Genomic DNA, 17770 nt, shown 5'->3' on the forward strand with positions numbered 1-17770 from the left:
ACGCTGCAGAGCTGGGCTGAGAGGTGGCAAATGGAGTTTAATGTGGAGAAGTGTGAGGTGATTCATTTTCATAGAATTTACAGTGCAGAAGGAGGCCATTCAGCCCATCGAGTCTGCACCGGCTTTTGGAAAGAGCACCCTACCCAAGGTCAACAACTCCACCCTATCCCCATAACCCAGTAACCCCACCCAACACTAAGGGCAATTTTGGACACTAAGGACAATTTATCATGGCCAATCCACCTAACCCGCACATCTTTGGACTATGGGAGGAAACCGGAGCACCCGGAGGAAACCCACGCACATACGGGGAGGATGTGCAGACTCCGCACAGACAGTGACCCAAGCCGGAATCGAACCTGGGACCCTGGAGCTGTGAAGCGATTGTGCTATCCACAATGCTACCGTGCTCCCCCATTTTGGAAAGAAAAACAGGAATGCGGAATATTTAGCTAATGGTAAAATTCTTGGTAGTGTGGATGAGCAGAGGGATCTCGGTGTCCATGTACATAGATCCCTGAAAGTTGCCGCCCAGGTTGATAGGGTTGTGAAGAAGGCCTGTGGTGTGTTGGCCTTTATTGGTAGAGGTATTGAGTTCCGGAGCCATGAGGTCATGTTGCAGCTGTACAAAACTCTGGTACGGCCGCATTTGGAGTATTGCGTACAGTTCTGGTCGCCTCATTATAGGAAGGACGTGGAAGCTTTGGAACGGGTGCAGAGGAGATTTACCAGGATGTTGCCTGGAATGGAGGGAAAATCTTATGAGGAAAGGCTGATTGAATTGAGGTTGTTTTCGTTAGAGAGAAGAAGGTTAAGAGGTGACTTAATAGAGGCATACAAAATGATCAGAGGGTTAGATAGGGTGGACAGTGAGAGCCTTCTCCCATGGATGGAGGTGGCTAGCACGAGGGGACATAGCCTTAAATTGAGGGGTAATAGATATAGGACAGAGGTCAGAGGTAGGTTTTTTAAGCAAAGAGTGGTAGGCCGTGGAATGCCCTACCTGCAACAGTAGTGAACTCGCCAACATCGAGGGCATTTAAAAGTTTATTGGATAAGCATATGGATGATAATGGCATAGTGTAGGTTAGATGGCCTTTAATTTTTGACTTCCCATGTCGGTGCAACATCGTGGGCCGAAGGGCCTGTACTGCGCTGTATCGTTCTATGTTCTATGCTCTATGTCTGTATTTCCTCCATGAGTTCTTTATAAATATCCGAACCTCTCCGACCCCCGTTCTGGAAACTACCCTGTCCTGTATCCCCTGTGGCGGTAGGAGCGGTAAGGTTGAATCCTGCCTTCTCATAAAATCCCGTACCTTCAGATATCTGAGTCCATTTCCTGGAGCAGTCAAATTTCAGTCCAACGCAAGTCAAATACTTGCCGACCCATCCCTTCCTCAATATGGTCTGATCTGTTACCCTCAGGTGTGTCTTCTGTAGCATTGCCACGCCCACCTTCAATCCACTCAAATGCGCGAATCCTCTTAACCGGCCCATTCAGCCCTCTAAAGTTCGACGTGATCAGCCCGACCAGGAGACAGCAGCCCCCCCCCCCCCCCCCCCTCCCCCGCGATCAGCCATCATCCTTCTTAGACCAGTCTCAAGCCCCCACAGGCCCGCTCTTCGGCACCCTCCGTCCTCGACCTCCCATTTGTCTCCCAGCAACAATCCCTCCCCTGACAGCCGAGCAATTCCCATCCCCCCCCCCCCCCCCCCTCCCCCCCGGCCATACATATTCAAAAAACACAGTTCCAGCCAAACACAAGGAAATGACAAAGAAGATCCATCCATCCTTTCCCAGCGCCAGGTTCCCTTACAAAACTGAGCAACAGCCCAAAAATCTATATAAAGAACATTTCACATGCAGTTCAAAAGCGAGAATAAGTCTAACAAAATCGATACAGCATTACCAGTCCCAAGAGCTCAGTTTCCTCTGTCAGCTGCCAGCCCTTTACTTTTAATAAAGTCCATCGCCTCGTCCGGCGACTCAAAATAGAGTTCCTGATCTTCAAAGTGACCCATGAACGAGCTGGATATAGCAGCCCAAACTTCACATTCTTTATATAAAGGGCCGATTTTACTTGGTTGTATGCTGCTCTTCTTTTGGCCAGATCCGCACCCAGGTCCTGGTAGATGCTGTTCTCCCACTTGCAGCTTGGCCCACCACAAAATCTGTTCCTTATCCAGGAATCTGTGCATTCACACGCGGTCTCATTGCAAGCATTCTGTGGGCTCTATCCACTTCCAAGGGTCGAGCAAACGCCCCATCACCCATTAATTTCTCGAGCATATTCGCCACATAGGATCTTGCGTCCATTCCCTCACAGCCCTCAGGGAGGCCGACGATCCTCAAGTTCTGTCGACGGGACCTGTTCTCCAGGTCCCCCACCTTCTCCTGCAGCCTTTTCTGCTGATCTCTCATCAGCCCCACCTGTAACTCCAGCTCAGTTAGGTGTTCCTCGTGCTCGATCACCTTCTCCTCAACCTTCTGGATCGCCCAACCTTGGCTTCCAGCCCCTACTTTGCCCGGTCGATCGATGCCTTGATCGGGTCTAGACCTTCCTCCTTTTGCTTGGCGAGATTCTTAACGAGTACTTTGCTTCGGTATTCACCAAGGAGAGCGACATGGCGGATGATGAGGTTAGGGATAGATGTTTCATTACTCTAGGTCAAGTCGACATGAGGAGGGAGGATGTGTTGGGTATTCTAAAATGTATTCAGGTCGACAAGTCCCCAGGTCCGGATGGGATCTATCCCAGGTTACTGAGGAAAGTTAGAGAGGAAATAGCTGGGGCCTTAACAGATATCTTTGCAGCATCCTTGAACACGGGTGAGGTACCGGATGACTGGAGAATTGCTAACGTTGTCCCCTTGTTGAAGAAGAGTAGCAGGGACAATCCAGGTAATTATAGACCGGTGAGCCTGGCATCAGTGGCAGGGAAGCTGCTGGCGAAGATACTGAGGGATAGGATCTATTCCCATTTGGAAGAAAATGGTCTTATCAGTGATAGGCAACACGGTTTTGTACAGGGAAGGTCATGTCCTACCAACTTAATAGAGTTCTTTGAGGAAGTGACAAAGTTGATTGATGAGGGAAGGGCTGTAGATGTTGTATACATGGACTTCAGTAAGGCGTTTGATAAGGTTCCCCATGGTCGGCTGATGGAGAAAGTGAAGTCTCAAGGGGTCCAGGGTGTACTAGCTAGATGGATAAAGAACTGGCTGGGCAACAGGAGACAGAGAGTAGTAGTGGAAGGGAGTTTCTCAAAATGGAGAACTGTGACCAGTGATGTTCCAGAGATCCGTGCTGGAACCACTGTTGTTCGTGATATACATAAATGATCTGGAGGAACTTATAGGTGGTCTGATTAGCAAGTTTGCAGATGACACTAAGATTGGTGGAGCAGCAGATAGTGAAGGGGACTGTCGGAGAATACAGCAGAATATAGATAGATTGGAGAGATGGGTGGAGAGATGGGCGGAGAAATGGCAGATGGAGTTCAATCCGGGCAAATGCAAGGTGATGCATTTTGGAAGATCCAATTCAAGAGCGAACTATACTGTAAATGAAAAAGCCCTGGGGTAAATTGATGTACAGAGAGATCTGGGTGTTCAGGTCCATTGTACCCTGAAGGTGGCTGCGCAGGTCGATAGAGTGGTCAAGGCGGCATACGGCATGCTTTCCTTCATCGGAAGGGGTATTGAGTACAAGAGTTGGCAGGTCATGTTACAGTTGTATAAGACTTTGGTTCGGCCACATTTGGAATATTGCGTACAGTTCTGGTCGCCACATTACCAAAAGGATGTGGGTGCTTTGGGGAAGGTGCAGAGGAGGTTCACCTGGTATGGAGGGTGCCAGCTATGAAGAGAGGTTGAGTAGATTAGGATTATTTTCATTAGAAAGACGGAGGTTGAGGGGGTCCTCATTGAGGTCTACAAAATCATGAGAGGATAGACAGGGTGGATAGCAAGAAGATTTTTCCCAGAGTGGGGGACTCAATTACTAGGGGTTACGAGTTCAAGGCGAGAGGGGAAAAGTTTAAGGGAGATATAGGGGAAAAGTTTAAGGGAGATATGCGTGAAAAGTTCTTTACACAGAGGGTGGTGGGTGCCTGGAACGCATTGCCGGCGGAGGTAGTAGAGGCGAGCACAATAGCGTCATTTAAGATGTATCTAGACAGATACATGAATGGGCAGGGAGCAGAGAGATGCAGATCCTTAGAAAATAGACGACAGTTTTAGATCGAGGATCTGGATCGGCGCAGGCTTGGAGGGCCGAAGGGCCTGTTCCTGTGCTGTAATTTTTTCTTTGTTCTTACATCGACAAACATGATTGGTTACAGTGCAGAACAAGGGGCCAAACAAAGCAAATACATGAACAAGAGCAGCATAGGGCATCGTGAATAGTGCTCTTACAGGGAATAGATCGGTCCGAGGGGGAGTCGTTGAGGAGTCATGTAGCTGTGGGGAAGAAGCTATGTCTGGATGTGCGAGTCTTCAGACTTCTGTACCTTCTGCCTGGTGGGAGGGTCTGGAAGAAAGCAATGCCTGGGTGGGAGGGGTCTCTGATAATACTGTCTGCCTTCCTGAGGCAGCGGGAGGTGTATACAGAATCAATGGGAGGATGGCAAGTTTGTGTAATGCGTTGGGCTGAGTTCACCATACTCTGCAGTTTCTTGCGGTCTTGGACTGAGCAGTTGCCAAACCAGGCTGTGATGCAGCCGGATAGGATACTCTCTGTTGCACATCTATAGAAGTTTGTGACAGTCGATGCAGACATGCCAAATCTCTTTAACTTCTGTAGGAAGTAGAGATGTTGTTGGGCTTTCTTGACTGTTGCATCAAAGTGAGTGGACCAGGACAGACTGTTGGTGATGGTGACTCCCAGGAACTTAAAGCTATCGACCATCTCCACTTCGGAGCAATTGATGCAGACAGGAATGTGTGTCATGCTACGCTTCCTGAAATCGATGATCAGTTCATTGGTCTTTCCAACATTTAGAGAGAAGTTGTTGTCGCTACACCATGCAACCAAGTTATTTATCTCCCTCCTGTTGTCTGATTTGTTGTTGTTTGTGATACCGTCCACCACAGTCGTATCATCCGCAAACTTATAGATTGAGTAGGGATTAAATCTTGCCACACAGTCATGTATGTACAAGGTGTACAGTAGAGGAATGAGCACACATCCTTGTGGGGCTCCGGTGTTGAGGACTATTGTGGAGGAGGTGCTGTTGCCTATCCTGACAGACTGCGGTCTGTTGGTGAGGAAGTCGAGGATCCAGCTGCACAGGGAGGGGTCAAGTCCAAGACTGCGGAGTTTGGTTATTAGTCTTGTTGGGATAATGGCATTGAAGGCGGAGCTGTAGTTTATGAACAGCAGTCTTACATAGGTGTCCTTGTTGTCGAGGTGTTCGAGTGTTGATTGTAGAACCAGTGAGATAGCATCTGCTGTGGACCAGTTGCGGTGATAGGCAAACTGCAGTGGATCGAGACCGTCTGGGAGGCTGGCAGTGATCGGTCTCATGACTAGCCGCTCGAAGCATTTCATGATAACAGACGTTAGGGCCGCCGGTCGGTAGTCTTTGAGGCAGGCTACCTTGTTCTTCTTGGTATTGGTATTTTGGTGGTCTTCTTGAAGGAGGTGGGGACCTCAGAGCGGAGGAGTGAGGTGGTGAAGATATCTGCGAATACACTCACCAGAAAAAGGGAAAGGTTTAAACTGAAAAAGGATTAGTAGTTTTGAGATGGTTCTTTGCTGCCGACATAGCTCTTGGTAGCCATTGATCATGTATCGAATCTGGAACTGTAGGTTATAGAACGCTCTCTAAATCAGCTGGCAGGGAGAGAGAGCAAGAGATTTAAAACCTGCTTCGTGCCTGGATCTCTTCACAGCACAGACCCAAAACAATATGGCACTCTTCACAAGATCCCCCCTCCTTCTGGAACGTTCTGTCTGACCCCACCATCACAGGCTCGAATCGGAACTTGCATATTTCCAAATGGCTGCTTGCCCAGTCGATCAAATCATCATCACTGGTTCGAAAACAGAACCGAAAGAGGTTAATCACGATTGGGGTTTCAACTCCGCCTAAAAGCTGTAGTTTAAACATAAATCCCAGATGGTGTAGCAGCGTTGTAGCATCTTAACCAGAAGACTGGCAGCAGTGTAGGGATAAAAAGGACACAGGACAAACAAAAAGGGTTTGACAACAGTATCTTAACAATATTCACCCAGTATTTTGGTCTTCAGGAATCAGGTGAAAGATTGAGTCAGGTCTTCCACCTCCCAAGCAGCAACTAAGAAGGCACATTGGCGAGGCTGGTAGGTTAGAAGACCTGGGTCCATATACAGGTATCATTAGGCCCGATACCCATGCACTATGACTTCTCCATCCACCTCATGCCCCCTCACATCTTCCATGCGCCCATGCCAGTGAAAGAACAACAGAAGAAACCTTTAATCCTCTTAAGACCTCTTAATTCTGTACAAATAAACAGACAGGCATTGAAAAACTACTTCAAAGAAATCACATTTTAACTTTATTTCAACGAGTTTACAAGGCATTGCTCCAATAAATTTGAATGGCTCTTTTCAAAGAAAAAAATGACTTTCATGACAATTTGACATCCCAAAGTGCTTTGCACACAAGGATTTTTTGAAGAGTAATCACTTCTGTCATGTCATTTAGAGGATTCTCTTCCTACATTGAACATCAAATTCCTGTTGGGATATTAGGTGTGTCATGTTTTATGGTTAGGTTTATGGTCAGTCTGGGAAAATATTAATATATTGCATGGTCTTACTAACTTCCAAAAGGGCAGGGTTGCCAGGGCATGGAAATGACTAGAATGCGTGAACTAGATTAATACCCACTCTTTGATCAGCTATACCTTCAACACTGTAACTTTCTATATCCTCTTCAGGTAAACAGACAGTCTCCCACATTGGTTCCTGGAATTAAAAGGAGAAAATTATCCCAAGTGTGCAGTTATGACCTACTCAAAGTTCATTAAAATATAATAAAGGTGTATCATTCCATACGTTTAACCATAAACCCTTCTTCCAAAAGATATTCCATCTAATTGAAGGGCAGCACGGTAGCATTGTGGATAGCACAATCGCTTCACAGCTCCAGGGCCCCAGGTTCGATTCCCGGCTTGGGTCACTGTCTGTGCGGAGTCTGCACGTTCTCCCCGTGTGTGCGTGGGTTTCTTCCGGGTGCTCCGGTTTCCTCCCACAGTCCAAAGATGTGCCGGTTAGGTGGATTGGCCATGATAAATTGCCCTCAGTGTCCAAAATTGCCCTAAGTGTTGGGTGGGGTTACTGGGTTATGGGGATAGGGTGGAGGTGTTGACCTTGGGTAGGGTGCTCTTTCCAAGAGCCGGTGCAGGCCCGATGGACCGAATGGTCTCCTTCTGCACTGTAAATTCTATGAAATAATTCTAGCTATGAAAATCCCATCCCCAACCGCCTCCCTTTACAAACTACAGCTGCTCATTTTGAATATGCTCGGTTACATAAAATTTTGCAAAAGCCGCCCTTGCCCTTACCAATGATAACAGCCGTTTTTTTGCTTCTCAACTTATCGCTGAGTATATTAAACTTTGTCAATATTTACCATTATAATCCTTGAGATTTAAGCTTCACGCAGCATGAGCAATTATTGATGTCAGTTTTACTCCACAATTAAGTGAGCTTGGCACATATCTCTTCAAATCGGTTTTGCTCTAACTTAAGCGGTAGTTTCATAAAACAATGAATTCCTACAGTACAGAAAGAGGTCATTTTTTTTTTATTTTAAAATTAGAGTACCCAATTATTTTTGCTAATTAAGGGGCAATTTAGCGTGGCCAATCCACCTATCCTGCACATCTTTGGGTTGTGGGGGTGAAACCCACGCAGACTCGGGGAGAATGTGCAAACTCCACACGGACAGTGACCCAGGGTCAGGGATTCAAACCTGGGTCCTCAGCGCCGTAGGCAGCAATGCTAACCACTGTGCCACCGTGCTACCCTAGAAAGAGGTAATTTGGCCCATTGAAAATGTATCAACCCTCTGAAAGAGAACCCCACCATGGCCCACTCCCCTGGCCTTATCCCCATAAGCTCACCTCACCGGCATATCTTTGTACACAAAGGGGAATTTTTAGCGTGGCCAATTCACCTAACCTGCTATGATGTTCCACTTGAATAACCTGTTTAGGTTTATAAGTGGCAAGGGATATGTATTGATGCTCCCTCACTTTGTGTTCTATCTCCTTTTCAACAATTATAGCCTCAACAGTGTGACCAGAAAAAGGAGCTGCAGCATATTTTTAAGGAAACAGTTATCCAGCAGTAGATTGCAGCAAGATGCACATAAGACCATAAGACATAGGAGCAGAATTAGGCCACTCGGCCCATCGAGTCTGCTCCGCCATTCAATCATAGCTGATATTTTTCTCATCCCCATTTTCCTGCCTTCTCCTCATAACCCCTGATTCCCAGAATCCAACCATTCTATAATGACGCAGAGGATGCTGACGGTAAAAGTAAGATCGATTTATTTACAATGGTCTGCATAGCACAACATCTCACTCCCAGTGAAATCCTAGCTGGGAGGACATATCTCATCAGGCCCTGATGTGGACCTGCTTTTAACCGTTGCTCATAACGAGTCCCAGGTGGTAAGCCTCCATCCCCTGCCTGGGGAGCTCCACAAGCACTCCATGAGTTCCAAGGGGAGATCAATGGTGGCTTCCCAATGGTCCTCATGGGAGTTATGACACATATTTGCAGCATTGCAACTGATAATCTATCAGGGTTAAATGAATAATAATATTTATTAGTGTCACAAGTAGGCTTACATTAACACTGCAATTAAGTTACTATGAAAATCCCCTAGTCTCCACACTGCGGTACTTGTTCGGGTACACTGAGGTAGAATTCAGAATGTCCAATTCACCTTACTAGCACGTCATTCAGGACTTGTAGGAGGAAACCGGAGCACCCGGACGAAACCCACAGACACGGGGAGCAGACTCAACTCAGACAGTGACCCAAGCAGGGAATCAAACCCGGGTCCCTGGCATTGTGAAGCAACAGTGCTAACCACTGTGCTACTGTGTCCCCATACCGTGAACAAACAGCATGGGCAGAGTTCATGTCGGCCAACGCCGAAATCGGGAATGGTAATTGGGCAGAGAATCGGTCATGAAGCCAAAATCGTGGAGGGCGCCAAGTGCGCGGCAGAATGCCATGCTCCGGTGCCTCAACAGCAGCATCAATGTGTTACACTCCACACGTACATTTGCAGAGAATTAGCAGGCCTGACCCAGTGTTCTCCGCAATGTGCTGCCTCCGTCGGGTGAATTACCATGGTGGGTTTCACTTGCTATTATGAAAATAGGGAAACAGGTGCCATGACAAATGAGGGAGAAAGGAGGTCGGACATGTTTAGGCTGCCGGCGGGGGAGAGGTGAGGGGCTGGGGTCAGCAGGGGGTGACGGAAAGACCAGGGGATGGACTTTGGGATGACACATCATGGGATCGGAATGTTCAGGCATGGAAACCCAATAGGGCAGCAAGGTAGCACAGTTGCTTCACAGCTCCAGGGTCCCTGGTTCGATTCCCGGCTTGGGTCACTATCTGGGCGGAGTTTGCACGTTCTCCCCCGTGTCGGCGTGGGTTTCGTCCGGGTGCTCCGGTTTCCTCCCACAGCCCAAAGATGTGCGTGCGGATTGGGTGGATTGGCCATGCTAAATTGCCCTTAGTGTCCAAAAAATGTTAAGTGGGGGTTACTGGTTTACGGGGATAGGGTAGATATTTGGGCTTCAGTAGGGTGCTCTTTGTAAAGGTCGGTTCAGACTCAATGCGCCAAATGGCATCCTTCTGCACTGTAAATTCTATGATAATCTATGAATTTTGCCGAAGCCCTCAGCTATGGCCTGCTGTGACTGGGCCATGTTCAGGAGCGCCGCTGCTCAAACCAGATGGCCCTGGCGCATGGCTGTCCTTGGCCTCAGCCAGCGTCCGCACCGAGTGCCTTGGACATTCTGAACCATGGCCGAAACCTTTGCTTCCAAGGTCTCCAGCGCGGATGGCAGCTAAGCGGTGTTGGCCTGGGTGGCACACATGGCCGGCACAATCTCCTAATCCAACAGGAATTTGGACTCCTCCAACTGCACCTGCAGCCCCTGGATGGTTGCTAACACCCTCTCATGTAGTCCCTGGCTTTGAGACTGCACCTCCACAGCAGATGGGACCGCCCATTCCAGAAGCCTGAAACCATCCGAACGTCAGCTCGACACTGGGTCGGGCCGCCCTCCGACCGTCTGCCGCCTCAGGGGTTCTAACCTCCATCTGCTGTACTGCAGCACGTGTATGGTGCACACAAGATAGTGCCACAGCAGCTTCTTCACTAAACTGCCCAACCGAGATGTGTGTCGCTGGGATGGTGGAGGGTGACTTCCTATAACAGCTGTCTCCCGGTTCCTATCACAGCTGTTTCCCCCCAACTGTGGCGGCACTGTACACACTCTGCAAGCTGCCACGTGAGGTCCCACAGATAGGAACCAGGAAACAGCTGTAGTAGGAAGTCAGAGTCCTCCCTGGTGCTCCTCCGGGATGTCACCGGTGCTGGTCGAGGGCTCCCATCTGTGTCCTCCTCCTCCTTACTGCTCTCCTCCTGGGGTTGGGGTTATGGTTGAGGTCAGGGGGCACCAAAAAGGGTGTTGACAGGTAACCCTGCAAGACACACGACATTACGCATGATTGGACTGAGGTGGGGATGGCCTGGGCAGTGTGGTGGTGGTGGAAGTGGAGCGGGTGGTGTGCTTTTGGTGGGAGTGGAGGGGCAATGTGTTTGTGTGTGCGTGTGTGCGCGCGCGTGTGTTGGGGGGGCGGGGGGGGGGGGGGTAGTGAGGGGCAGGGGAAGAATGGTGTTGAGGTAGGATGGCAGTGGTACAGCAGCTGGGAGGTAGGAACCCAGGAGGTTGCGGATGGTCGGAGGACAGCCGACCCCAGGGACGAGCTGCCACCCAGACAGGTTTCAGGGTTCTGGAAAGGGCGTTCCCATCAATAGTGGAGTTGATGTCACAGAACCAGGGACTGCATGAATGGATGTCAACAACCATGCAGCACCTGCAAGGGCAGTTGGAGGATTTGAATCGCCTGCAGGAGCAGGGGGTGGTGCCGACCATACATGCCACACAGGTCAACACCGCACAGATTGAAGTATCCCGTGCACGTCGGACCGGGTGCACACATTGGCTTAACGAATGATTTTCCAGACAATCGCATTTCCCAATTTTGTCAGCGGCCCACTGAGAATCCTGCCCCTTTTCCTTAAAGCCTCACGGTGAAATTCTCCGTTTCAGAAACTAATGGCGGGATTCTCCGTTTCTGAGACAAAGGGCTAAATTCTCCGATAGCCGACGCTGAAATCGCATTCGGCCGGAGAATCCATTTTTACGCCGGAACCAAGGGCAGCATAGTAGCACAGTGGTTAGCACAGTAGCTTCACAGTCCAGGGTCCCAGGTTCGATTCCCAGCTTGGGTAACTGTCTGTGCGGAGTCTGCATGTTCTCCCCGTGTCTGCGTGGGTTTCCACTGGGTGCTCTGGTTTCTTCCCAAAGTCCAAAGATGTGCAGGTTAGGTGGATTGGCTATGCTAAATTGTCCTTAGTGGCCAAAAAAAAGGTTGGGTGGGGTTGCTGGGTTACAGGGATGGGGTGCAGACTCGATGAGCCGTATGGCCACCTTGTGCACTGTAAATGCTATGATTGCGATGCTCCGCCTCCTCAAAAACGGTGTACTCAAGGATTACGCCACATGCCGTCACCTGAGGCCCTCTCCCGATGCTCCACCCACGATGGGCTCAGTCCCCGACGGCATCGGTCACGTGTCCTCTCACTTTTCAGGGACCTCACATGGCGGCTTGCAGACTGTGTTCAGTGCCGCCACAGTCGGGGGAAGCCGTTCGCTGACTTCGGTGCGGGCTGGGGGGAGGTGGTCTGGGGGTGACGAGTGGGGGACACTTTTTGGCAGGCCGGGTCCGCGCCTTGTTGCACTGCATGGCCGCCTCAGGACTTTCCCATCGCATGCGCGGCCACAGACCCAGCCAGCCTGTGTCTGTATTGGTAGGGAATGCCGGGGGCTTTACGTGGCGCAGCTGCTAGCCCCCCACCGGACGGAGCATCGGTGCGAGGGCATCGTTGACTTTTTGGTTGTAAAGCCAGACGGATCCTGCAGATATAGCCGCAGAATTGGAGAATCCAGCCTTAATGTGGATGCCAACGCAGAATTTGTGGACTATCACGACAGCAAAACTGGCACCCCACCTGGACAGATTCTGCTACTGTTCTGCACTGGCGCCACGTAAAACACAATCGATTCTAATGAGAAACTATGCCAGATTCGCCGGTTTTGTGATATACTCAGGAGGCTGACAAGCTGCAACCACATATACACACTTCACTCCCCACACAGATCATCCCAGCCAACCCCACATTTCGCAGACACAGAGCTTGAGACCCTTCTGGACGTCATGGAGGCTAGGAGGATGACGATGTACCCCAGCCTGGGAAGAAGGCTGCCACCCACCGCCGTTTGCTGTGCCTGGGCGCAGGTGGTAGTCAGTCAGTGCCGTGGGCAACGTCATCCAGACCAGCCAGAGTGCCGTAAAAAACTGCAAGACCTACTCAGGGCCGCCAGGTGAATAGGCAGCACTATGCCCATGGCACCAACCCCTTCCCACACAGCTATAACCCTACCCTAACCCGCTTAACATGGAGAGCAGCCAAACCCCCACCCTGCACCACGTGGAACACAATTGATTCTCATGAGAAACGATGCCGGATAGGCGGGTTCCACAAATGACACTGAGGAGGCTGACAAGCTACAGCCGCATATACACACTCCACCTCCCACACACATCAACCCAGCCAACTCCATATTTCGCAGATGTAGAGCTTGAGACCCTGCTGGACACCACGGAGGAGAAGAGAATGACTGTACCCCGGCCTGGGGAGAAGGCTGCTAGCCACTGCCGTTTGCCGTGCCTGGGCACAGGTAGTAGAGGCGTTCAGTGCCGTGGGCAACGTCGTCCGGAATAGCCAACAGTATCGTAAAAAGCTGCACGACCTACTCAGGGCAGCCAGGGTGAATAGGCAGCACTATGCACTTTAGTGAAGAGGCTCCTGGGACACTATCTGGTGCTAACAACACAGTTGCTCTGATACACCGGGTGGAGGTTGGAACACCCGAGGGGGCGGACGGTCAGAGAGCAGGCTGACCACAGGGACTAGCTACCGTCCAGGTAGGTTTCGAGCTTCTAGAACGGGCAGTCCCATCAATCGTGGAGATGCAGCTGCAGTGCCAGGGACCACATGAGGGGTTATTGGCGAGCATCCAGAACCTGCAAGTGCAGTTGGAAGAATCTAACTGTCTGCAGGAGCAGGAGGTGGCTCCTACAATGCATGCCAGACAGGCCAACACCGCACGGGTGACGTCCGCAGTGGAGGCATTGGGGGTGACGGTTTTGACCATGGGTCAGCATTTCCAAGGCCTGGGGTATTCTGTTTGGGTGCTGGTCGAGGCCCAGGACAGGTTTACCATCTCACATGTGATAGGGCCCATGCAAGTGACTCCTGCAGGGAGGTGCCAGAACACCGCAGCAGGTCGGACTCACCCCTCCTGAACCTGCTGCATTTGGTGAACAGCCGGCAGAACAGGGTGGCCCAGTCGTTCCAGAAGACGTGCACCAAAGGGGACCCGGGTCGCAGGGTGGGAATTACAGCAGGCTACCTCCACTCCTGCTGTACCATCTGGGAAAATAACTAGACATAGCATTAGGACCCATAAGGCCAGTTAGTGAACCTGGAGGCGTTCTGAGCATCCCGTGCGCATATGTCATGTGCCCCCCCCCCTCTCCCCCCCCCGTGCCATGTCCTGGGTGCCATGTCCTGCCCATCCACGCCCTCCCCCGCATCCGTCGGATGAGGATTGGTGTTGTGGAGGACGCAGCAGGCCGCCACAATGCGGGCGACCCTCTCAGCATCATACTGGAGGGCTCCTCCAGAGCAGTCCAGGCACCTAAACCACACCTTCAGGTGGCCGAAGTACCGCTCAATCACACCCCTGGACGCTGCATGGGTGCCACTGTCGCGGATCTCCGCGTTGGTCTGTGACCTCCAGGTAGGTGTCACCCGCCACGACTGCAGTGGATAACCCATGTCGCCCAGGAGCCAACCCCTCAGCCAGGGCGCATCTCAAACTTTCAGGAACGTCCAGGATGAAGGCGTCGTGCACACTGCCCGTGTATCGGGTGCAGCGGTAAATGATGCGCAGTTGATGGTCACATATCAGCTGCACTTTCATTGAGTGTTACCCCTTTCGGTTTGTGTGGAGGGGCCTGTTATCTGCTGGCGCTGGTAGGGCCACATGCATCCCGTCGATCACCCCCTGGGCATGCCGACGATAGTGGCAAGCTCTGCTGCTTGGGCAACCTGGTGGGCTCGGTCCATATTGAAATGGATGTATTGAGGCCCCTGTGAAAACAGGGCCCCAGTGATGCATCTGTGAGGATCCGGACAGGTACCCACTCGGCACATGGAAAGGTCCCGTGGCGTAAAGGTTCAGGGCGACCATCACCTTGATGGCCATCGGGAGCGGATGTTCTCCCCCATACCCCCTCAGTGTCAGGTATGTCGCACTTTCTCTCTGCTCAGCATGCCCAGTACGGCAGGTCCTCGAATGACAAGCAGTGCCGGTACACACGAGGCATCATGCCATGCCTCCTTAGCACCTCCTCCTCCTCGATCATTTGGGGGGCACGCTCTCCATCCTGGGAAGCTGCCACCTGCTCCTCTGTGGCATGCTCTGCTGCTGCTTGCTCTGTTGCTGCATGCTCTGCTGCTGCAGCTTCCTCCTCCTCGAGCAGCTCCTGCTCATACAGCTGCAGGGCATCCCCCAGGGCTGCGGTGACTGCAAGAAAGCCACCATTGCCAGTTGAATCCCAATATCCATTCTCTGCAGGAGGTGAAAGGCCGACATGTTGGCATAGTGCTCCAGTTGGCACGGCGGGCTCCCCCCCCCCCCCCCACCCCACCCCCCACCCATCCCCACACAGCCCCACCCCTGGCCCCGTCGGTGGCTGGCACCATGTGTACTTTTGGTCCTGGCGCCCATCCCTGATGCTATTTCCCTCGCCAGGGGTATGCACTGCGGCCCCCGTGGGGACTATTGTGGCCGTTTCCCTGGGTGGACTGCCAGCGGATGGCATGCAGGTGGCGGGGGATGTGTGGCAGAGGTGGGATGAGGGTGTGTGGGGGCGGGGGCACCCATATGGCCATTGTCATTCTGCAGAACCAGGGGCCAAGATGGTTGGTCAATCGGTGCGCGGCAAGATGGCTGCCTTGCAGGCCACGGTAATGGCGGTCCATGCCTGGACACCACCCCAGTCCCGTGGTGGTCATCCCAGCCACTTGGCCCGTTCCGCCATCCTTCCTCCTGATCCTGATAGAGCCCCCCCCCCACCCAGCCAGTGCAGCCAGTGTCCGCCTAGATGACACAGTTGCGGTGACGGAGAATTGCGATTTGGCGTCACATTGGCGCCCGCTACAGTTTTGACGTTGGAACCTATTGTCCATCTATTCTCCGGATCAAGTTTCCCGATTTCGGCGTCAGCCAACAGAGAACCCCCCCATGCGTTGACATCGGAATCGAATCAGTAGTTTTATTACAGCAAATTGACGCCATTCCCAGAGCAATTCATCGACTGCTAATGGACGAGCACTGGCGCCACGTGAAACACGACCGATTCCAATGAAAACGGTGTCCGATTTGCCAGAGTAGTGATTGACACTCGAGAGGCTTACAAGCTGCAGCCACATATAAGCACTCCATTCCCCACACACACTCTTCCAAACCAACAAGATGACACAAAAGGAGCAGCACCGACGGTGAACTCGAGACCTTGTTGGATGTGGTGGAGGAGAGGTGGGCCACCCTACACTCTCGGGTGGGGAGAGGTTACCATCCGCTGCCGAGCACCAGGCTTGGGCGTCATGGGCAACACCGCCAGGGCCAGTCAGCAGTGTTGCAAAGAAACTGCACAGGCCAAAGTGAGTAGGCAGCACTGAGTCCCTAGCACAAACACCCGACCCACACGCACGTAACATTCCCCCCTCACGGGAGTCAACCGAACCCCCACCCTGCATCATCTTCTAGCACCAAACGCTGGCGCACACATTGTGCGGCCTCCCATACCTGCCCAGGCCCATGTCCTGCCCATCCTCGTCCTCCTCATTGGACGAGGACCAGCGTGCATCTCCTTCCTGCAGCACATCGTGCTTCTGTTATGCAATGTTGTGGAAGACTCAGCAGGCCACCACGACGCAAGAGACCCTCCTCGTGCTACACTGGAGGGCCCTTCCACAGCGGTCCAGGCACATGAAGCATGTCCTCAGGATGCTGAAGCACCGCTCAATCACGCCGCTTGTCACTGCATGGGCGTTGTTGTAGCGGGCATCCACGTTGGTCTCTGGGCTCCAGATAGGTGTCATTAGCCACAACCTCAATGGATAATCCTCGTTTCCCTGGAGCCAACCCCTCAACCAGGGGCAGCGCCTCAAAGACGTCAGGAACCATCCGTCGAGCTGGTGTGTGTGTGTGTGTGTGTGTGTGGTGGTGGTGGTGGTGGGGTGCTGGGGCGGGGGGCACTCAAATAGAACATAGAACAGTACAGCACAGAACAGGCCCTTCGGCCCTCGATGTTGTGCCGAGCCATGATCACCCTACTCAAACCCACGTATCCACACTATACCCGTAACCCAACAACCCCCCCCCCCCCCCCCCCCCCCCCATAACCTTACTTTTTAGGACACTACGGGCAATTTAGCATGGCCAATCCACCTAACCCGCACATCATGTGGCCGATGTCACTCTGGAAAACCAGGGACCACGGTGGGCAGTCAATGGGGTGTGCAGCAAGACAGCTGCCTTGCAGGCCATGGCAATGGCCGTCCGTGCCTGGACACCCTGTCCTGTGGTGGAGTCACCCTGACCCCACGGCCCATCCCCTGCCCCCTGGGACTGGCAAAAGCACCCCCCAAAACCAGCCCTGCCAGAAGCAGGAGCGGCAGCCCAAAATCGTGACTCTGCATGTCCTACCTCCTCTCTCGCCCTCATTGGTCACACACCTGTTTGCCTATTTTTTAAACCACAATGAACCACACTGTTGGTAAATCCCCCCCAGCGGAGGCAGAGCATCGTGGTTGCCCCAGAGATTACCGAGTCAGGCCTGCTAATGATATGCTCATGACATTTACTGTACATGCAGAATAGAACGCATTGACGCCGCTGTCAGCAACAGAGCATGGAATTCTAGCGTACCCCAGCGCCCGTCCTGTCCAATTCTCCACCCAATCACGTTTCTCGGTTACGGAGTTGTCCGATGGAGAATCCTGCCCACAGTTTTTACTTTGCTTCTATTTTACCCTGGCTTGATTCCTTCCATTCTATTGAATTTCCAAGTCCTCACCTATTTAATATCTTTATTATTGGGGGCCAAACTTGAGACTTCAACATCCAGTACTTTTGTTTAATTTTGCCAGAAACAGAATTTTTGAGCTTTACATTATTTAGCCCAATTTTTCTTAGACAAAGAATAAAGAACAACAAAGAAAAATTACAGCACAGGAACAGGCCCTTCGCCCATCCAAGCCTGCGCCGATCCAGATCCTCTATCTAAAACTGTCGCTTATGTTCTAAGGATCTGCATCCC

At 51.8% G+C, this 17770-nt stretch overlaps 1 protein-coding gene across 1 annotated transcript in view; it reads right to left on the reverse strand.

Moving 5' to 3' along the window:
• LOC119969126 (synaptonemal complex protein 2-like) overlaps positions 1-17770 on the reverse strand; it is a 458660-nt gene that overhangs the window by 121843 nt on the left and 319047 nt on the right. The window contains exon 14 of the mRNA XM_038802343.1: positions 6898-6958. Coding sequence (XP_038658271.1) covers positions 6898-6958 — 61 coding nt within the window. The remainder of the gene's footprint in view (positions 1-6897; positions 6959-17770) is intronic.

Source organism: Scyliorhinus canicula, chromosome 7 (genome assembly GCF_902713615.1).
Source record: "Scyliorhinus canicula chromosome 7, sScyCan1.1, whole genome shotgun sequence".
In the NCBI taxonomy this organism is placed as follows: Eukaryota; Metazoa; Chordata; class Chondrichthyes; order Carcharhiniformes; family Scyliorhinidae; genus Scyliorhinus; species Scyliorhinus canicula.